Here is a 21,278-nt window from a genome sequence, read left to right as displayed (position 1 = left end):
GCCCTCCCCAGCCCAGCCCTCAGAGCCGTGGCCCCGCCAGGCCCAGGCCCTCCCTAGCCCAGCCCTCAGCGCCATGGCCCTGCCAGGCCCGGGCCCTCCCCAGCCCAGCCCTCAACGCCATGGCCCCGCCAGGCCCGGGCCCTCCCCAGCCCAGCCCTCAACGCCATGGCCCCGCCAGGCCCGGGCCCTCCCCAGCCCAGCCCTCAACGCCATGGCCCCGCCAGGCCCAGGCCTTCCACAGCCCAGCCCTCAACGCCGTGGCCCCGCCAGGCCCAGGCCTTCCACAGCCCAGCCCAGCCCTCAGCGCTATGGCCCCACCAAGCCCGGGCCCTCCACAACCCAGCCCTTAGCTCCACGGCCATGAGTCAGCCCAGCCCGCCCCGCCAAGTGCCCCCTACCCACCAATGCCCCTGCTGAGGGAGCCCGGGAATCCAGCAGTGCTCTGGGCCCGGGGGCAGAGCAACGGGAAGGGGCCCGGAGACAGAAGCAGCACAACGGTGAGACACCCCCCCCGGTTCATGGGCCGCCCCACCCCCAGACCTTTCAATCCCATCCCGGCCGTGGCCCCCCCAGGCTGCCCCATAGAGCCCGACCTCCGGCATCTGCCCGGGGGAGGCTGCGCTTGCAGAGTGCTGGGTCCCAGGCCCAACGGGGCAGGAACCGGGGCTGCACTGAGAGCTGGGGGCCCAGGGAACCCCCTGCCGCCCAGCCCCTGGGTGTTGCTGTTACCTTTTTGGGGTCCATGTTGAACTTCTTCCTGCCCATCGCCACCTGCTTGTTCCTCTGCATGGTTTTCCTAGGGCACAAGGCCAGCTCAGCACCCGGCGCAGAGCCCTGTGCCAGCCTGGGTCTCGTCCCCAGAGAGGCGGGTAGGAGCCCCCTGCTCTCTGCGCCGAGGCCTGGAGGCTGCTGCCCTGCCCACGGCACAAGGCCATGAGCTGGGGAGGGGCTCCCAGCAAGCAGGGGGAGCCGGGGACCAGAAGGGGCGCAGGGGTGCCTGCCCCGGGCCAGCCTGACTCCGCTCTCGGGCAGACGGGCCTGGCAGGCAGGGGAGGGGGTGGGAGAGGTGCCGCGAGTCGGGCTCCCTGATCCCCAGCTGGCACCGTCTGGCGCAGCGGAGGCAGAGCGGCTGCAGGGCAGACGGAGGGGCTGGGCCCGGAAAACAGAGCCCTGGGGAGCGGCGGATCAGGCGGGATCCCGCCACCGCACTGAGGAACGGGAGGGGGCCGGGGCGGTCCAGCCTGCGCCGGCCCTGGTGGGACTGCGGCCTCGCGAGGCTGGGCTTACGCTGGGCCGCGGGCCTGAGAAACCCCGCTTGGCCGCCCGGCGGGCACCGCACAGGCGCCTTGCTCCCCCCCGGCAGGGCCTGTGGCTCTCACTCTGCTCAGCCCAGTGCTGCTGTGCCAGCCGGGCCACGGGCAGGACTCACCTCTCTTCCGTGGACCCCAGGGTCTCGATCTCATTGGTCACCTCTGCTATCTCATCTCTCAGCCGCTAGGAGAGACACACGGGATGGGGGCAGGGACCACCCCAAGCCTCCTGCCCCATCAGTTTGCTCGCCCACCCGCCCACGCCTCGCTCTCCCAGCCAGCAACAGGCCCGGAGCCTGGGTCACTGCTCCCAGCAGAGGCAGCTCACCCGGAGCCGGGGCCCCACCTGCCCGGCCAGGACACGTCCAGCAGGCAGGCAAGGGACAGACCAGGCCAGACACCCGCGGGCGGGAGGGCAGCCCTGACCCCCCCCCCACGGAGCTCCAGGGACCCTCGCAGCCCAGCGCCCCAGCCCCGCACCCGGCAGCGCTGCCAGCACTAATCTCCAGGCAGCACCCGGCCCTCTGCTCCCACAGGAAGGAAGCTGCCCAGAGTTAACGCAATTACCCTCTAATCCTCGTCGCTCATGCCCAGCATATGGCGCTCATTAGACCCTGCTGCCTTACTGGCTGATGAACAGCCCGGCCGGCCCCCAGCCACAGGAACACCAGGGGGCAAGGTGATCCCGGCCCCTCACCTGGATGTCAGCCAGCAGCTCCTGCTTGCGGCGCCGGATGTTCTCCAGCTCCTGGCACTCCTCGGGGGTCAGGTCGCTGGGGACTGCACGAGAGGGGAGACGTCAGGCCTGGCGCACAGGCCCCGTGGTGCCCGTTCCCCGGCCACGCAACGCTGAGCCCCGCACGCCCACGGCCCGCAGCAGGCAGCACTCCGCAGGGACAGCCGGCAGCCTGGCTCCCGACTCCAGCCCGGGTTCTGGGCAGCCTGCCCAGGGCCCCTCCCCGGACCCAGCCGGAGCTCGGCACACGCCAGGTCTGGCCTCCAGCCCACCCGCAGCCACGGAGTGCCTCCAGGGGCTGCTCCTACAGCCCACCCACCCTCCTCCTCCCTTCCCGGCCCCCGCAGGCCAGCCAGCACCAGCACAGCTCCCCTTTCCCACAGCCTGCCACATGGCTCTGGCCCCCCCATCCTTAGAGCCACCAGAGCCTGCCACGTGGCACCAGCCCCCCGCCCTTAGCGCCACCAGAGCCTGCCACGTGACACCAGCTCCCTGCCCATAGCACCACCAGAGCCTGCCACGTGGCACCAGCCCCCCCTTAGCGCCACCAGAGCCTGCCACGTGGCACCAGCCCCCCGCCCTTAGCACCACCAGAGCCTGCCACGTGACACCAGTTCCCTGCCCATAGCACCACCAGAGCCTGCCACGTGGCACCAGCCCCCCCTTAGCGCCACCAGAGCCTGCCACGTGGCACCAGCCCCCCCCTTAGCGCCACCAGAGCCTGCCACGTGGCACCAGCCCCCCCTTAGCATCACCAGAGCCTGCCACGTGGCACCAGCCCCCCGCCCTTAGCCCCACCAGAGCCTGCCACGTGACACCAGCCCCCCGCCCATAGCACCATCAGAGCCTGCCACATGGCACCAGCCCCCCCTTAGCGCCACCAGAGCCTGCCACGTGGCACCAGCCCCCCGCCCTTAGCCCCACCAGAGCCTGCCACATGGCACCAGCCCCCCCTTAGCACCACCAGAGCCTGCCACGTGGCACCAGCCCCCCCTTAGCGCCACCAGAGCCTGCCACGTGGCACCAGCCCCCCCTTAGCCCCACCAGAGCCTGCCACGTGGCACTGGCCTCCTGCCCTTAGCACCACCAGAGCCTGCCACGTGGCACCAGCCCCCCCTTAGCACCAACAGAGCCTGCCACGTGGCACCAGCCCCCCCTTAGCACCACCAGAGCCTGCCACGTGGCACCGGCCCCCCCTTAGCGCCACCAGAGCCTGCCACACAGCGCCACGCCCCCAGAGCTGCCAGAGCCTGCCACGCAGTGCCCCAGTGGCAATTTAAAGGGCCTGAGGCTCCAGGTGCCAGCGCTGCCCACAGAATGCCAGCTGGCTGACCCTTCCCCCATCGACAGGGCCACGGGAGGCCACGGGGACGGGCTCAGACCCTCTCAGCCAGAAAGCAGCCGCTGCAGAAGGCCCCTCCACACGCTGCCAGGGCGCAGGGGCGAAGCGGGAGCCCGGCCCAGGGCCTGTCTGGGGAGGAGATGGAGCCCGACACAAGGGCCCATTGTGCCGGCCTCAATAGACAAACCAAACAACAAGGGAAGCTGCTTTTTGTTGCTTTGCAGTTTCCCCATGCGGGCAGGAGCCAGAGCTGAACATGCTGCATCTGCTGCATACAAAGGAGACGACTCTTCAAGGGCAGTGGCCCATCCTGAGGGCCGGGGTCACGCGGCTGCTCCCCCCAGCCCCGGGCAGGAGCACAGAGCAACACATGCCATGGAGCCAGCTGACTCCCCTTGGGCGGGGACACGAGGCTGCTCCCCAACAGCAGAGCGGGGGGGGATTTCTCTCCCCTCGGCTCAGCACAACCGGCTGCCTGCTCCATCTCCCCCACCAAGGGGGGCAGCATGCTCTGCCCTCCACCCCAGAGCTGGCTGCATGTCAGTGCCCCTCAGTCAGCACAGGGCTTTGGGGTCCCGGCCTGCGGCACGGATGAGCACGGCGCCCCCCAGAGGAAAGGCAGAGCCCCAGGCAAGCCCGGCCCGGCTCTCATTCTGCCCCGGCCTCTCCCCGCATGTGGGACAGGCAAGCCAGTGCCCAGCCCCCCCGCAGTCCCCCCCGCTCCTTCTGCCCAGGGGGATGCTCATGGAGCTACACCAGGCCCCCACCAGCTGGGCCCAGCCCCCCCTTGCAGGCAGCCCCTGCAGCACGAAAAGCGACCGGCAGAACCCAAGAGCCTGGCGGCAGCAGGATCCCCAAGGAGCCGCCCGGGGGGGCCATGGCCAGCCGGCCTCAGGCGACCCCCCCCCCAGCACTTTTCTACCCTGCTCACGGCAGAGGCGCCGCCCAGTACCGGAGACCGGCCCTGCTGCTACGTGCCCCCGGGGCAGGCTCTGCCCACACAGGACCTGCTCCCTCCCGGCCAGCTGGCCACAGCAGGGGGCTGGCTAGAGAATCAGAGTGGGAACCCCCATCGCCCTGCCGGCCTCCCCATCCTGGGAGCCCCCACATTGGAATTGCTCCAAGAGTCCCTGCTCTGCTAGCCCCCCCCATGGCCCCAGGAGCCCCCCAACCTGCCAGTCAGCCCCACTGCTTCCAGAACCCCCCACCTGCCAGCCCCCCCCATGGCCCCAGGAGCCCCCCAACCTGCCAGTCAGCCCCACTGCTTCCAGAACCCCCCACCTGCCAGCCCCCCCCATGGCCCCAGGAGCCCCCCAACCTGCCAGTCAGCCCCACTGCTTCCAGAACCCCCCACCTGCCAGCCCCCCCATGGCCCCAGGAGCCCCCCAACCTGCCAGTCAGCCCCACTGCTTCCAGAACCCCCCACCTGCCAGCCCCCCCATGGCCCCAGGAGCCCCCCAACCTGCCAGTCAGCCCCACTGCTTCCAGAACCCCCCACCTGCCAGCCCCCCCATGGCCCCAGGAGCCCCCCAACCTGCCAGTCAGCCCCACTGCTTCCAGAACCCCCCACCTGCCAGCCCCCCCATGGCCCCAGGAGCCCCCCAACCTGCCAGTCAGCCCCACTGCTTCCAGAACCCCCCACCTGCCAGCCCCCCCATGGCCCCAGGAGCCCCCCAACCTGCCAGTCAGCCCCACTGCTTCCAGAACCCCCCACCTGCCAGCCCCCCCCATGGCCCCAGGAGCCCCCCAACCTGCCAGTCAGCCCCACTGCTTCCAGAACCCCCCACCTGCCAGCCCCCCCCATGGCCCCAGGAGCCCCCCAACCTGCCAGTCAGCCCCACTGCTTCCAGAACCCCCCACCTGCCAGCCCCCCCCATGGCCCCAGGAGCCCCCCAACCTGCCAGTCAGCCCCACTGCTTCCAGAACCCCCCACCTGCCAGCCCCCCCATGGCCCCAGGAGCCCCCCAACCTGCCAGTCAGCCCCACTGCTTCCAGAACCCCCCACCTGCCAGCCCCCCCATGGCCCCAGGAGCCCCCCAACCTGCCAGTCAGCCCCACTGCTTCCAGAACCCCCCACCTGCCAGCCCCCCCCATGGCCCCCGGAGCCCCCCAACCTGCCAGTCAGCCCCACTGCTTCCAGAACCCCCCACCTGCCAGCCCCCCCATGGCCCCAGGAGCCCCCCAACCTGCCAGTCAGCCCCACTGCTTCCAGAACCCCCCACCTGCCAGCCCCCCCCATGGCCCCAGGAGCCCCCCAACCTGCCAGTCAGCCCCACTGCTTCCAGAACCCCCCACCTGCCAGCCCCCCCATGGCCCCAGGAGCCCCCCAACCTGCCAGTCAGCCCCACTGCTTCCAGAACCCCCCACCTGCCAGCCCCCCCCATGGCCCCCGGAGCCCCCCAACCTGCCAGTCAGCCCCACTGCTTCCAGAACCCCCCACCTGCCAGCCCCCCCATGGCCCCAGGAGCCCCCCAACCTGCCAGTCAGCCCCACTGCTTCCAGAACCCCCCACCTGCCAGCCCCCCCCATGGCCCCAGGAGCCCCCCAACCTGCCAGTCAGCCCCACTGCTTCCAGAACCCCCCACCTGCCAGCCCCCCCATGGCCCCAGGAGCCCCCCAACCTGCCAGTCAGCCCCACTGCTTCCAGAACCCCCCACCTGCCAGCCCCCCCCATGGCCCCAGGAGCCCCCCAACCTGCCAGTCAGCCCCACTGCTTCCAGAACCCCCCACCTGCCAGCCCCCCCCCATGGCCCCAGGAGCCCCCCAACCTGCCAGTCAGCCCCACTGCTTCCAGAACCCCCCACCTGCCAGCCCCCCCATGGCCCCAGGAGCCCCCCAACCTGCCAGTCAGCCCCACTGCTTCCAGAACCCCCCACCTGCCAGCCCCCCCATGGCCCCCGGAGCCCCCCAACCTGCCAGTCAGCCCCACTGCTTCCAGAACCCCCCACCTGCCAGCCCCCCCATGGCCCCAGGAGCCCCCCAACCTGCCAGTCAGCCCCACTGCTTCCAGAACCCCCCACCTGCCAGCCCCCCCCATGGCCCCAGGAGCCCCCCAACCTGCCAGTCAGCCCCACTGCTTCCAGAACCCCCCACCTGCCAGCCCCCCCCATGGCCCCAGGAGCCCCCCAACCTGCCAGTCAGCCCCACTGCTTCCAGAACCCCCCACCTGCCAGCCCCCCCCATGGCCCCAGGAGCCCCCCAACCTGCCAGTCAGCCCCACTGCTTCCAGAACCCCCCACCTGCCAGCCCCCCCATGGCCCCCGGAGCCCCCCAACCTGCCAGTCAGCCCCACTGCTTCCAGAACCCCCCACCTGCCAGCCCCCCCATGGCCCCAGGAGCCCCCCAACCTGCCAGTCAGCCCCACTGCTTCCAGAACCCCCCACCTGCCAGCCCCCCCATGGCCCCAGGAGCCCCCCAACCTGCCAGTCAGCCCCACTGCTTCCAGAACCCCCCACCTGCCAGCCCCCCCATGGCCCCCGGAGCCCCCCAACCTGCCAGTCAGCCCCACTGCTTCCAGAACCCCCCACCTGCCAGCCCCCCCATGGCCCCAGGAGCCCCCCAACCTGCCAGTCAGCCCCACTGCTTCCAGAACCCCCCACCTGCCAGCCCCCCCCATGGCCCCAGGAGCCCCCCAACCTGCCAGTCAGCCCCACTGCTTCCAGAACCCCCCCACCTGCCAGCCCCCCCCATGGCCCCAGGAGCCCCCCAACCTGCCAGTCAGCCCCACTGCTTCCAGAACCCCCCACCTGCCAGCCCCCCCATGGCCCCAGGAGCCCCCCAACCTGCCAGTCAGCCCCACTGCTTCCAGAACCCCCCACCTGCCAGCCCCCCCCATGGCCCCCGGAGCCCCCCAACCTGCCAGTCAGCCCCACTGCTTCCAGAACCCCCCACCTGCCAGCCCCCCCCATGGCCCCAGGAGCCCCCCAACCTGCCAGTCAGCCCCACTGCTTCCAGAACCCCCCACCTGCCAGCCCCCCCATGGCCCCAGGAGCCCCCCAACCTGCCAGTCAGCCCCACTGCTTCCAGAACCCCCCACCTGCCAGCCCCCCCATGGCCCCAGGAGCCCCCCAACCTGCCAGTCAGCCCCACTGCTTCCAGAACCCCCCACCTGCCAGCCCCCCCCATGGCCCCAGGAGCCCCCCAACCTGCCAGTCAGCCCCACTGCTTCCAGAACCCCCCACCTGCCAGCCCCCCCCATTTCCCCAGGAGACTCCCCAACCTGCCAGTCAGCCCCACTGCTTCCAGAACCCCCCACCTGCCAGCCCCCCCCCATTTCCCCAGGAGACTCCCCGGACCTACCAGACCCCCCCCATCCGAATTCCGTCTAAACGCCCCGGACAGCGCCGGGCCGCCCCGCTCCAGGGTCCTAGCGGCGGGATCCCGGCAGCAGCAGCGACCCGCCCCCCCAGGGCCAGCCCCCCGGTACCCCCGCGCCGCTCACCGGCCCGCACCATCACCTGGGCCCGCGGCGGTAGCGGCCCGGCCCCGCAGCGCGGCCTCCCGGCGCCGCCCGCCAACGCCGGCCCCGCCCGGCCCCGCGTTAACCCCCGCGGGCCGGGACTGCGCAGCCCCGCACCGCCCGGCGCCTCCCCTTCCCCCGCACCGCCCGGCGCCCCCCTTTCCTCCCCGCACACCGCCCGGCGCCCCCCTTTCCTCCTCCCTCCCCCCCGCACCGCCCGGCGCCCCCCTTTCCTCCTCCCTCCCCCCCGCACCGCCCGGCGCCCCCCTTTCCTCCCCCCTCCCCCCCGCACCGCCCGGCGCCCCCCTTTCCTCCTCCCGCACCGCCCGGCGCCCCCCTTTCCTTCCCCCTCCCCCCCGCACCGCCCGGCGCCCCCCTTTCCTCCCCCCTCCCCCCCGCACCGCCCGGCGCCCCCCTTTCCTCCCCGCACACCGCCCGGCGCCCCCCTTTCCTCCTCCCGCACCGCCCGGCGCCCCCCTTTCCTCCTCCCTCCCCCCCGCACCGCCCGGCGCCCCCCTTTCCTCCTCCCGCACCGCCCGGCGCCCCCCTTTCCTCCTCCCGCACCGCCCGGCGCCCCCCTTTCCTCCCCCATTCCTCCTCCCCCCGCACCGCCCAGCGCCCCCCTTCCTCCTGCACCGCCCGACGCCCCCCTTCCCTCTCCCCTCCCCCCGCACCGCCCGGCGCCCCCCCTTCCCCCTCCTCCCTCCCCCGCACCACCCGGCCCCTTCCCGCACCGCCCGGCGCCCCCCCTTCTTCCTCCCTCCCCCCCCCCGCACCGCCCGGCCCCTTCCCGCACCGCCCGGCGCCCCCCCCTTCTTCCTCCCTCCCCCCCGCACCGCCCGGCCCCCCCCCGCACCGCCCGGCGCCCCCCCTTCTTCCTCCCCCCCCCGCACCGCCCGGCGCCCCCCCCTTCTTCCTCCCTCCCCCCCCCCCGCACCGCCCGGCCCCTTCCCGCACCGCCCGGCGCCCCCCCTTCTTCCTCCCTCCCCCCCCCCGCACCGCCCGGCCCCTTCCCGCACCGCCCGGCGCCCCCCCCCTTCTTCCTCCCTCCCCCCCGCACCACCCGGCCCCTTCCCGCACCGCCCGGCGCCCCCCCTTCTTCCTCCCCCCCCCCGCACCGCCCGGCCCCTTCCCGCACCGCCCAGCGCCCCCCCTTCCTCCTCCCCACCCGCCCCGTGTCCTCCCTCCGCACCACCCAGTTCCCCCTTCCCCTCCTCCCCCCGCACCGCCCGGAGCCCTCCCTTCCCTCTCCTCGACCCCCCCCCCCCCCGCACCCCGCCCCTCTCTCCCTGCAGCACCCGGTTCCCCTCCCCTCCCCTCGGGCCCCTCCCTCTCCCGACACCGCCTGTTTCCCCTCGCCCCTCCCTGCACCCTGCCCTCCCCCTCCCCGTTTACCATACTGCCCAGCCCCCCTTCCTCCCTGCACCACACTGCCAGGCCTTGGCCCCTTCCCCATCCTCTCCCTGCAAGGCCCAGCCCCAATTCCCACAGCGCCCCAGGGTGCCGAGGGGGGAGGCACCAGCACTGGCCTGCAGTGGGGGGAGGGCAGCGGGATTAACCCTCGGCCCAGCCAGCTCCCCCTGCCAGGGTCCCTGGCGAGCCCCCTCTGCCGGCGAGCCCCCCCCAGCCCCTGGCCCCTGGCCTGCCTGCTTCAGCGACTCTCCTCTGGTGCGGAGAATCCCCCCGGCCCGGCCGGCTCCTCTGCAATGGGGAGTAAGGGTGCTGAGGACGAATGACTCGGCCACCCCCCTTGCTGCGCCCATCAGACACAGGCGGGGGGGGGGGGGGGGGCAAAGCAGCAGCGCGCTGGATCCCGGCGTCAGCAGGGGACTCCCAGCTTCTGGGGAAGTGCCGGGCAGAACCTGCGGCCAGCTGGGGAGTCCCGAGATCCCGGGTTCTGCCGAAAGGCTGCGGAGCCGGGCTCCATGCGGGCGCTTCCGCTTTGAAATGCACAAGAGCCCCCGCCGGGATCTCCCGCCTCCCCCCTCACCAACCCCCGCCGGGATCTCCCGCCTCCCCCCTCGCCAACCCCCGCCGGGATCTCCCGCCTCCCCCCTCGCCAACCCCCGCCGGGATCTCCCGCCTCCCCCCTCGCCAACCCCCGCCGGGATCTCCCGCCTCCCCCCTCGCCAACGCACAGGAGCCCCCGCCGGGATCTCCCGCCTCCCCCCTCGCCAACGCACAGGAGCCCCCGCCGGGATCTCCCGCCTCCCCCCTCGCCAACGCACAGGAGCCCCCGCCGGGATCTCCCGCCTCCCCCCTCGCCAATCCCCGCCGGGATCTCCCGCCTCCCCCCTCGCCAACCCCCGCCGGGATCTCCCGCCTCCCCCCTCGCCAACGCACAGGAGCCCCCGCCGGGATCTCCCGCCTCCCCCCTCGCCAACCCCCGCCGGGATCTCCCGCCTCCCCCCTCGCCAACCCCCGCCGGGATCTCCCGCCTCCCCCCTCGCCAACCCCCGCCGGGATCTCCCGCCTCCCCCCTCGCCAACCCCCGCCGGGATCTCCCACCTCCCCCCTCGCCAACCCCCGCCGGGATCTCCCACCTCCCCCCTCGCCAACGCACAGGAGCCCCCGCCGGGATCTCCCGCCTCCCCCCTCGCCAACCCCCGCCAGGATCTCCCACCTCCCCCCTCGCCAACCCCCGCCGGGATCTCCCGCCTCCCCCCTCGCCAACCCCCGCCGGGATCTCCCGCCTCCCCCCTCGCCAACGCACAGGAGCCCCCGCCGGGATCTCCCGCCTCCCCCCTCGCCAACCCCCGCCGGGATCTCCCACCTCCCCCCTCGCCAACGCACAGGAGCCCCCGCCGGGATCTCCGGCCTCCCCCCTCGCCAACCCCCGCCGGGATCTCCCGCCTCCCCCCTCGCCAACGCACAGGAGCCCCCGCCGGGATCTCCGGCCTCCCCCCTCGCCAACCCCCGCCGGGATCTCCCGCCTCCCCCCTCGCCAACGCACAGGAGCCCCCGCCGGGATCTCCCGCCTCCCCCCTCGCCAACCCCCGCCGGGATCTCCCGCCTCCCCCCTCGCCAACCCCCGCCGGGATCTCCCGCCTCCCCCCTCGCCAACCCCCGCCGGGATCTCCCGCCTCCCCCCTCGCCAACGCACAGGAGCCCCCGTCGGGATCTCCCGCCTCCCCCCTCACCAACCCCCGCCGGGATCTCCCACCTCCCCCCTCGCCAACGCACAGGAGCCCCCGCCGGGATCTCCCGCCTCCCCCCTCGCCAACCCCCGCCGGGATCTCCCGCCTCCCCCCTCGCCAACCCCCGCCGGGATCTCCCGCCTCCCCCCTCGCCAACGCACAGGAGCCCCCGCCGGGATCTCCCGCCTCCCCCCTCGCCAACCCCCGCCGGGATCTCCCGCCTCCCCCCTCGCCAACCCCCGCCGGGATTTCCCGCCTCCCCCCTCGCCAACGCACAGGAGCCCCCGCCGGGATCTCCCGCCTCCCCCCTCGCCAACGCACAAGAGCCCCCGCCGGGATCTCCCGCCTCCCCCCTCGCCAACCCCCGCCGGGATCTCCCGCCTCCCCCCTCGCCAACGCACAGGAGCCCCCGCAGGCCCCTCCAGCCTCCGAAGGAGCAACGCGGACGTGCCTGTCGCCTCCGGGATCCCATCGACTACTCGACTAGCCCTCGACTGCTATTTCACACCCTCGCTAGGGCGGTACAAGCCCCTCCCTTGGTTAACCAGTCGTGGGGCTGGACGAGCCCCCTGCCCGCGGCAGCCCCGCCGGTTAGCCTCTCTCATCCCTGGGGCCAACATACGCCGCCTGGAGCACTTGAGCCAGCAGGCCCCTCACGGCTGGGAACGCCAGGGAAGCAGACCTGCCCCCAGCCCCGGGTGCGGCCGCCCTGGACGGGCATTCCCTGCGTGCGCGACCCGCTGGCCTGCCCGAGCAACGAAGCCCAGCAGCAGGTCTGAGATCCTGTGGTCCCGCCCCATCCGCGTGGCCGTGGCCCTGGCCCTGGACTCCAGCCCCCAAAGCCCTCGTGCTCAGACCCCTCGTCTCCCTCAGCCCTCCTGCAGGGCCTGCACCCACCCCTCTCCCCTCTCCCCAAATCCCCCGGAGCGGTGGCCCCCAAGGCGCTGCTAAGGAAATTGGCCGCTGGCCCCAGCTCCGTAGCTCGCCTCTTTGCCCCCCACCTGCCCAGCAACCTCCCCAAGAGCCACTCGGCGCCGGCGCCGGCCCAACCACCCCTGGGCCGCATTGCTCGGGGAGGGGCAAAGGGGTGGAGCACAGTGGGCCCCACTCAGGGGGCCTCTGTCAAAGTCCCAGGCCACGGGAGCCCCTTCTCCAGCCGCGACGGAACCAGCCTCCCGCTGGGGCAGCCGTGCTCGGCCGGGACGGGGACGGCTGGGACTGGGCCAGCCTCCGCGCGACACACAGCTCCTCTCCCAGCCGGCGGTGGCAGCGCTACAGGCACACGGCCAGCGGGTCTCTAAACCCTGGGGCACGCGGAGGCACGCTTTGCTCTTCCGGCTGCTGTGCCGGCTCGACTGCTGCCGCGTGCTCGCCAGGCATCCCAGCTGCGGCCGCACGTCCCTCCGGCTCTGAAGCCCCCCAGCTGGGACCCCCTGGCACTTGAAAACCAGCCAGAACCTTTGCCACCCCCGTCTGCAGCACCCAGGGCTGGGGGGACCCCCGGTCAAGTCCAGCCCCGCTGTGCCGGCCACCCCTTTCTCAGCTCCAGATCCAGAGGGGACCATTGTGACCATCTGCGTATGCCAGGCCAGAGCCCTGGGGCAAGCTGAGAAACACCCCAGCCTCATGCGGAGACGTGCGGGTGAGGGAGCTCCCTTGGAAACAGGCGCGCTCGCTGGTGGAAACCCAGGCCTTAGTCCAGCGCCAGACACGGAGCTGAAGTCTCCTCCCTGCGAGCCCCGTCTCCGTTAGCCCTGTGGCTGCAGTGCTGCTCCGCTGATTATCCGCCGCCCCCAGCCCCGCCCGGAGCGCGGCCGGCAGCCTGTGCTCCGACCCGCACACGGCTCACTCGCCCCCCGCGCCGAGGGATCCTAGCGCTCGCAGTCAGGGGCTGCCCCCTCACGCTCCGGGCACCCACAAGCTGTCGCTGGGAGTCTCCCTTTCAGATCAGCGACACACAAGCGCCCTGGTCCTTGCGCGTCCCCACCAGCAATACACCCGCTCAGGGGGAGTCCCCGGGGGACCTAGCTGCTATTCCCAGGCGGAGGCTGTTCCAGAACCTGCCATGGTGTCGTGTTGGCACAAGGACACAAGTCTAAGGACAGCGGGAAGCCGGTACGTCCCGCGTGTTCCTACTTCACCTGCCTCTCGGGATCAGACGTTTGCTCCGACTGGCATCCCCAACCCAGCCGTGCCTCTTGCCTGTGCCGCAAGCTAAGTCGCGTCATAGCCGCGCTCAGCGTGAAACGCCGCAAAACCGCCGCGCAGGACGTTCGCGGTGAATCGTGCGGGGCAAGCCAAGAGGGGTGCGAGCCATCGCCAACGTCCAGCCATTATCAGCAGAGCTGCCCAGTCCGGGAGACAGGCAGGGAGCCCCGACAAACAAGCACTAGTGAGGGGCAGCCAGCAAAGGACTGTGGCAAGACCTCCCCTCCTTGGGGCGTCGTGCCAAGCCTCCCCCGCCCCGTGTGTTTAGAGAGCGGGCAACCCCCGAGCCAGCCAAGTGCCTTCAGCCTCCTTGCTGGCTCAGCCCTTCTCGGCACCCGCGCCCACCTGAGCTCCGCTCTCTGGGACCGGGGGAGACGGGATCGCGCCGGTGCCCCGCACGAGGGCGTGGAAACGTCCCTCTCCCCACCGAGGGCACCGCGCCCCATGCCCAGGGCTCACACGGGCCTCTCGCGGCTGCAAGACGCCAGCAGCTGGCCTGCCCGAAGCTCTCGCCTCTGCCAACTCGAGCCCCGGCACAGAGAGAACTTCCATAAGCGCGTGCCCTGGGTTACATTCACTGCTATCACTGCCCCTCCACGGCACCATCTCGGGAGAACAGCTGCAGCCTCTAGCGGCGCCTCCTCTCGTCTCTCGCACACCGCGGCTCTCCTACTGCCTTCGTTTATACTGGGGTAGGCCTGGAGACACCAGTTCCAGACAGCACACAGCCCCCCCCGGCCCTGTACAGACAGCACACAGCCCCCCCAGCCCTGCCGCGCCAGGCCCTGTACAGACAGCACACAGCCCCCCCGGCCCTGCCGCGCCAGGCCCTGTACAGACAGCACACAGCCCCCCCGGCCCTGCCGCGCCAGGCCCTGTACAGACAGCACACAGCCCCCCCGGCCCTGCCGCGCCAGGCCCTGTACAGACAGCACACAGCCCCCCCGGCCCTGCCGCGCCAGGCCCTGTACAGACAGCACACAGCCCCCCCGGCCCTGTACAGACAGCACACAGCCCCCCCGGCCCTGCCGCGCCAGGCCCTGTACAGACAGCACACAGCCCCCCCCCGGCCCTGCCGCGCCAGGCCCTGTACAGACAGCACACAGCCCTCCCGGCCCTGCCGCGCCAGGCCCTGTACAGACAGCACACAGCCCCCCCGGCCCTGTACAGACAGCACACAGCCCCCCCGGCCCTGCCGCGCCAGGCCCTGTACAGACAGCACACAGCCCCCCCCCGGCCCTGTACAGACAGCACACAGCCCCCCCGGCCCTGCCGCGCCAGGCCCTGTACAGACAGCACACAGCCCCCCCCCCCCGGCCCTGCCGCGCCAGGCCCTGTACAGACAGCACACAGCCCCCCCCCCCCCCCGGCCCTGCCGCGCCAGGCCCTGTACAGACAGCACACAGCCCCCCCCCCCCCCGGCCCTGCCGCGCCAGGCCCTGTACAGACAGCACACAGCCCCCCCCCCCCCGGCCCTGCCGCGCCAGGCCCTGTACAGACAGCACACAGCCCCCCCGGCCCTGCCGCGCCAGGCCCTGTACAGACAGCACACAGCCCCCCCGGCCCTGCCGCGCCAGGCCCTGTACAGACAGCACACAGCCCTCCCCGGCCAGCCCACAGAGCAACCAGGCACAGCCGGCAGCCTGCGGGGAGGGGCGGAAATTGCGCAGGAGGAGCTGGCTGGGGAGCTGGCATGGATGACTCCCTGGTGCACCCCAAGGGCTGCCAGAGACACAGCCCAGCTGAGGTAACCACTAGACTGTGCAGAGACGGGCCCAGGCAGGCAGCCACCATGGCCTGAGGCATCCAACCCCCGGCCAGCCTACGGAGGGAATGGCAGACACAGCCGGCCTGGCCTGGGGGCACTGCCAGGGGCCCAAGTCCAACAGACTAAGCACAAGATCTCGCCGCCCTGCCCAGCTTGCTGCCATCCTACAGCGAGCCAGCACCGTCCTGCCCGCCACAGGTATCTTCTACAGCCCAGCCCGCTCCCTCCTTTATTCCTGGGGAACCAGGCTCAAGTGTCTGAGGCAGCAGAGTGGAGGCCCAGAGACGGGAAGAGCTGGGGTCAGAGTTAAGGGCTCAGGGCTGGGGTCAGAGTTAAGGGTACAGGCAGCGCCGAGGGGCTCAGGCTGGGGTCAGAGTTAAGGGCACAGGCAGCGCCGAGGGGCTCAGGCTGGGGTCAGAGTTAAGGGCACAGGCAGCGCCGAGGGGCTCGGGCAGGGGTCAGAGTTAAGGGTACAGGCAGCGCCGAGGGGCTCGGGCAGGGGTCAGAGTTAAGGGCACAGGCAGCGCCGAGGGGCTCGGGCGGGGGTCAGAGTTAAGGGCACAGGCAGCGCCGAGAGGCTCGGGCGGGGGTCAGAGTTAAGGGCACAGGCAGCGCCGAGGGGCTCGGGCGGGGGTCAGAGTTAAGGGCACAGGCAGCGCCGAGGGGCTCGGGCGGGGGTCAGAGTTAAGGGCACAGGCAGCGCCGAGGGGCTCAGGCGGGGGTCAGAGTTAAGGGCACAGGCAGCGCCGAGGGGCTCAGGCGGGGGTCAGAGTTAAGGGCACAGGCAGCGCCGAGGGGCTCAGGCGGGGGTCAGAGTTAAGGGTACAGGCAGCGCCGAGGGGCTCAGGCGGGGGTCAGAGTTAAGGGTACAGGCAGCGCCGAGGGGCTCAGGCGGGGGTCAGAGTTAAGGGTACAGGCAGCGCCGAGGGGCTCAGGCGGGGGTCAGAGTTAAGGGTACAGGCAGCGCCGAGGGGCTCAGGCGGGGGTCAGAGTTAAGGGTACAGGCAGCGCCGAGGGGCTCAGGCGGGGGTCAGAGTTAAGGGTACAGGCAGCGCCGAGGGGCTCAGGCGGGGGTCAGAGTTAAGGGTACAGGCAGCGCCGAGGGGCTCGGGCGGGGGTCAGAGTTAAGGGTACAGGCAGCGCCGAGGGGCTCGGGCGGGGGTCAGAGTTAAGGGTACAGGCAGCGCCGAGGGGCTCGGGCGGGGGTCAGAGTTAAGGGTACAGGCAGCGCCGAGGGGCTCGGGCGGGGGTCAGAGTTAAGGGTACAGGCAGCGCCGAGGGGCTCGGGCGGGGGTCAGAGTTAAGGGTACAGGCAGCGCCGAGGGGCTCGGGCGGGGGTCAGAGTTAAGGGTACAGGCAGCGCCGAGGGGCTCAGGCGGGGGTCAGAGTTAAGGGTACAGGCAGTGCCGAGGGGCTCAGGCGGGGGTCAGAGTTAAGGGTACAGGCAGTGCCGAGGGGCTCGGCGGGGGCGGGGCAGGGGAGCTCTCAGGGAACCGCCCCCCCGATCCCCACTCTGCACCTGGCAGAGCCTGCCCAGTGCCGACCCGTCCCCCGTGAGTCAGGGCCAAGGGGCCTAGGAGGGGAGGTCGGGGGCCAGCCCCCGCCCCCAGCAGCTCGGGAAGGAGGTGCCCGCGGGACTGGTTTCCTCCGCGCGCCGGCTGCCCAGCCCCCTCCCAGCTGCCTGGCAGCTCCGGGCAAGCAGCAGCATGACCCGCCGAGCAGGGCAGCCTGCAGCTGGGAGGGACCCAGAGACGCCTTGTCCCAGGGAAGCATCCGAAACCCTCCGCCGGGAGGAGCCGAGACCCGCTCCGGACTAGCAGCCCAACGCAGCCCCTCGGCAAGCCCGCCGGCCAGGGCCTTCTCCGGGGCAGGCACCCCATGGAGCGGCCCTCTGGGGCAGGAGCCCATGAGGCAAGGGGGTCCCGGCCTGAGAGAGGTGGCATCAATGCGTCCCTGGCCCCCGGGGCATGGGCAGGGCCCCAGGCAACGGGCATACAGGGAGGCTGGACTCAGGCCCGGAGCAGACGTCCCTGGGGAAGAGGAACCCAGCGGAGACCCATCACCTCCAACAGCCCCACCCCTTAGCGCCAGCCAGAAGCCCCCCAAGCCCTACGGGGCCCGAGAGCGTCACGCGAGCTCCAGCCCCCTGCCCACTCACCGCTCCCCTCTTCTGCCCTGAGGACCATCCTGGCCAGCGCGCCCGCAGAGCCGGTCCCACGGGCCGGCCCGTCCACGGCTCCCGCGCCAGGTACTCGGGCGCTCGCTGCACTTCCCGGAGTGACTCAGCCGCGCTGAGCCAGTGAGCGTCAGCGGGACGGGCGGGCGTCATCCGGAGCTATGGGACCAACACCCTGTTCCTGCCGTCAGCCATTAACCCCTGTACTCCCAGCCCGGCCCGCAGCCACGGCGAGAGCCAGACGGGGTGGGAAAGCCCAATGGCTAGAGCAGGAACGGTGCCCTCAGGCCCAGCCCAAGGCAACGGCAGGCGCAGGGCTTCAGCCAGCATCTCCGGAGGACGGGAACCCGAACCCGCCCGCAGGCCTGGGTGGGGAGGGGGCCCGGGGCACAGCGGGGGGGTGAGAGTTCAGTGTCCCCCCTCGGGCGCAGAGCCCAGTGGGGAACAGCCGCAGGCCCCAGCCCTGCTAGGCCACCCCACAGAGCCAGAGACTCGGCACACGACCCCTCCCCGGGGGCTCCCCAGCCTGCCCGCTGGTGCCTGGGGCTCCCCGGTTCAGCTCCTAGCCACAGCCTCGGGCCCGTGCCAGCCCACGCCCCCTGCACCCCCCAGCACTCGATCAGAGGCCCCATGGCGCTGCCTGCAGGCCCACCGGCACTGCCTAACTAGCCCTGGGCCCTGAGCTCCCACGCAGGCCCCTGCAGAGCCAAGGCTGGCCACGGCCATGGCCACGGGCTCCGCTTGGCCTGTGCTGCCCTCTGCTGGCCACGCAGCCACAGCTCCAGGGACCCCCCCACAGGCCTGGCCACCGGGAACGTCACTGGCTGTTCGGAGGCAGAGGGGAAAGAGGAGGGGTCCCCACTCTCCCGAAGCCTGAGAGCCCCAGGGATGCGCAGGCAGCAAGCCTAGCACAGGGCCGGCCACACGGGCCAGGCCAGCTCTCCAGCACCCATCGGCGCAGGGCAGCGGGGCCGCGAGGGGGCACTCGCACACACACCCGGCGAGCCGGGGGCCCACTGGAAGACAGAACGCCCCAGCCCCTCGGCCGGCCCCACGGGCCCAGCCCAGCCCGTCTCTGGCTAACTCCGGCTGGAAAGCCGCGCTGGGCCCGTGGGCCGGGACCTCCCCCAGGACACCCCGCCTGCCCAGCCCTGAGCGCCATGGCACCAGGAGGGGGCAGAGAACGGATTTCGCTGCTGCTCTGGGCCCGGGCTGGGCACCAGCCCCTCTCCCTGCGGCCTGTTCCCCAACGCCGGCTTCAGGGAACTTCCTGCCCTGCCCCCTCCCCTCCTGCTGCCTCAGCGCTGCGGGCACTGGCCACCACATCCTGTTTTCACTGCACCGTGCGCGCGCCCCAGGCTTGCGTCACAGCGGGCCGCTCCCACGGGACAGGCAGCCCCTTGCAACCGGGCCTGCGAGCAGGCAGCCAGGCCCCCTGCCCTGGGGAGTGACCCCAGCCAGGCCCCATCACCCGCAGCTCCGGGGTCTCGTTACCATGGACACTGGCTCGCCTGGCACTCCGGCCAGGTTCCCTGACAAGCAGCCCTGCCCTGTAGCCAGGCAGCGAGCACTGGGGGAAACTGAGTCACGGGAGCTTCCCCCTATGCCCGGGCTTAAAGCACCAGCCAGCTCCCTGGAGACCTTCTGCCAGCAGGGACAGGGACCTGGCCTGCCATGCCAGGCCCGGCACACGCTGGCTGGCGAGGACAGAGGCGCTGGCAGAGCTGCAGGGAGCCCGGGGTGGGAGCAGAAGGCTGCAGGGCAGGGGGAGCCTGGGGAAGGGGAACCATGGGGGTCACCCCTCCTCCCTGGCTGGTGGGCATCTTCCTGCCTCCCGCCCGTCCTCTGCAAACAGCCTCCCCCCGCCCAGCCTGGGCCACAGAAGGGGTGGGGGCAGAGGGGCCTCGTGCCAACCAGGCGGGGGAGCATCAGGGTGCGGGGCAGACCTACTGCTCCCAGCCAGAGCGCCCCGTCAGTTCAGCCTCCCCAGACACCTCTGCCTCAGTCGCCCTCCCAGCAGGGTGGGCACCGGAGCAGCCAGTGCTGCCCAGGGAGTCACCTCTGCCCCCGGCTCCCTCCTCAGCCCCCTCTTGGAACGGGCGTCACACCCAGCAGGCCCCCGAACGGGAGCACGGAGCCAGCGGGGATGCAGCCCTTCCTCTCCAGCCGCTCCCGGCCCCTGCCAGCGAAGGGGGAGCTCAGGGCACATGCCGGGTCCAGGGACGCTCCCAGCCACAAAGCTGGGCGGTAAGGAACCAGCCGAGGGACCCGAGCCCCCAGGAGCTTCCCGCCCACACGGGCACCGTGCTCAGTGCTGGCCGCAAGATGTTCCCAGCAGGCCCAGCGAGTGGCAGGCCGGAGCCAGGCTGAGGCCCCTCGGCTCTGCGGGGAGCAGGGTGCCGGCGTATTCCCCCTGCTACGTCGGCGCCCGCCCTGAGGCCGGCGAGCTGCTCCGTACCCAACGTGCCCAGGAGCTGGGAGCTCCGCACATGGCGCCAACTCTTCCAGCCCGGCCCCGGAGCCACACGGCTCCGGCGCCCTGGGGGCACAGCCTGTCCCCAGCGCCCGAGTCGAGCAGGAACCCAGGAGCTGCCTGCCCTCCGCCCTGGCCTGCTGCGCAGCAGCTTCGTGCGAAGGAGCGGTGGGAACCCAGCCCTGCACTGCGCACGGGGCTGCATTCGGTTTGTGGCTTCAAGGACACTTCCCCAAGCAGCTCTCAGACACTCGCGCCAGCCGGCCTCTGCCAGCCGGGCCCCCAGGGCGGAGCAGCAGCCGGACCCACGCCACCGCTTGGCAGCTGGCAGACGCCTTGGGCCAGCCCCCCCGAGCGAGGGCACCGCACCCAGCACCTCCCGGCAGCCCGCTTGGGGCACCGAGCGCAGCCCTGCCCGGTGCTCCCCAGGAGAGGTCAGCAGACGGCGGCAAAGGGGACGGAGCCCTCCTGGCGCTGCACAAGGGCTTCCCGGGGCTGCCAGCGCAGGCGGGGGGCGGCAAAGCACGTACCTGCCTTGGCGAGGGCCGAGGGGCACAGGAAGGCTTGGAAGCTGGAGGCGCAGAGCTCGCTGACGGTCCCCATGGCGCGCTGATGCCACTGGGCAGGGAGAGCCCGGCCCGGCAGGTGCCCACTTCAGGCCAGGCGGAGCTCAGCCAGCCCCTGGCTCCGCCGCAGCGAGGACGCTGGAGCCGCAGCTGCCTCCCTGCTCCGGGCGTGGGAAGGAGACAGGCAGACAGAGGGTTCCCCAGTCTGGCTCCAGCAGGAGGAACTGAAGATCTGGCAACTGGAAGCTCCCAGCTGACGAAGCCCACGCACGGGGCCAGCCAATCCTGGCTCCCGTCCGAACACTGACCCAGGTGGGTGCCTGCAGCCGGGGCCCCGAGCCACACAGAGGACAGCGAGTCGGGGGGACCCCCGAGCTGCTCCGGCCTGTCAGCCCCAGCCCCCCCAGCACCCGCAGGCCGGGGGATTCTAGGTCAGTTTTTGCTTTTTCTCTGCCGAGAGCCCTCAGCATCCAGCGAGCCCGGCGTTGCATAGCAACCGCCGCTGCACACAGGGAAGGTGCAGGAACAGCCGCGGCACGCCCGAGCCGAGCGCCGGCGGTGGGGAGAGCCGGGGACCCCCGGCCCAGCCACAGGCTGCTCCCCCCGGCCAGAGGGAGGGGAGCGTCTTCCCAGCCCCCGAACCCTGCCACTAGACCCAGGCTCTGGCTGTGGCGATGCCCCCCCCGGAGCTGGCAGCTCAGACCCAGCCCAGGAGGCCAGCCCGAGCTGAAGCTGGAAGGACAGACACTGCCCCCTCCCCCACCTGCCTCAAAGAGCCCCCACGAGGGGCAGGGCATCCCCCCTCCAGACAAGGGAGCTGGCCTCTGCCCTGCTGGGGAGCGTCCCAGGGCGGCCTAGGCAGCCTGGATAGGGGCCGCCCCCCCGGACGGGCTCTTGGCGCCTAGCCCCCGTCGAAGGCCAGGGCCGGAGCTGCCCCGCACCCAGAACCCGCGCGGAGCTCTCCCTTGGCCTCGGCGCACGGCCGGAAGCGTGGGGAGCCGAGGGGCAGCTCCCTGGAGGAGAAGTGGTGGGGCAGAGGCGGGAGACTCCTGCAGGAAATGGGGCGGCACTGGGGGGTCTCTGAGGGGCCCCAGCAGGGCAGC

At 72.4% G+C, this 21,278-nt stretch overlaps 1 protein-coding gene across 1 annotated transcript in view; it reads right to left on the bottom strand.

Moving 5' to 3' along the window:
* CYTH1 (cytohesin 1) overlaps positions 1–20,974 on the bottom strand; it is a 43,664-nt gene extending 22,690 nt beyond the window's left edge. The window contains 4 exon segments of the mRNA XM_075904167.1: positions 730–796; positions 1,430–1,494; positions 2,008–2,090; positions 20,140–20,974. Of these exon segments, the coding sequence (XP_075760282.1) occupies positions 730–796; positions 1,430–1,494; positions 2,008–2,090; positions 20,140–20,212 (288 nt within the window). The 5' untranslated portion in view covers positions 20,213–20,974.
* Positions 20,975–21,278: the final 304 nt, after the last annotated feature.

This window comes from Pelodiscus sinensis, chromosome 20, assembly GCF_049634645.1.
Source record: "Pelodiscus sinensis isolate JC-2024 chromosome 20, ASM4963464v1, whole genome shotgun sequence".
NCBI lineage: Eukaryota > Metazoa > Chordata > Testudines > Trionychidae > Pelodiscus > Pelodiscus sinensis.
Note: the sequence above shows the minus strand (reverse complement) of the source record. Positions and strands in the feature narration are given on the sequence as shown.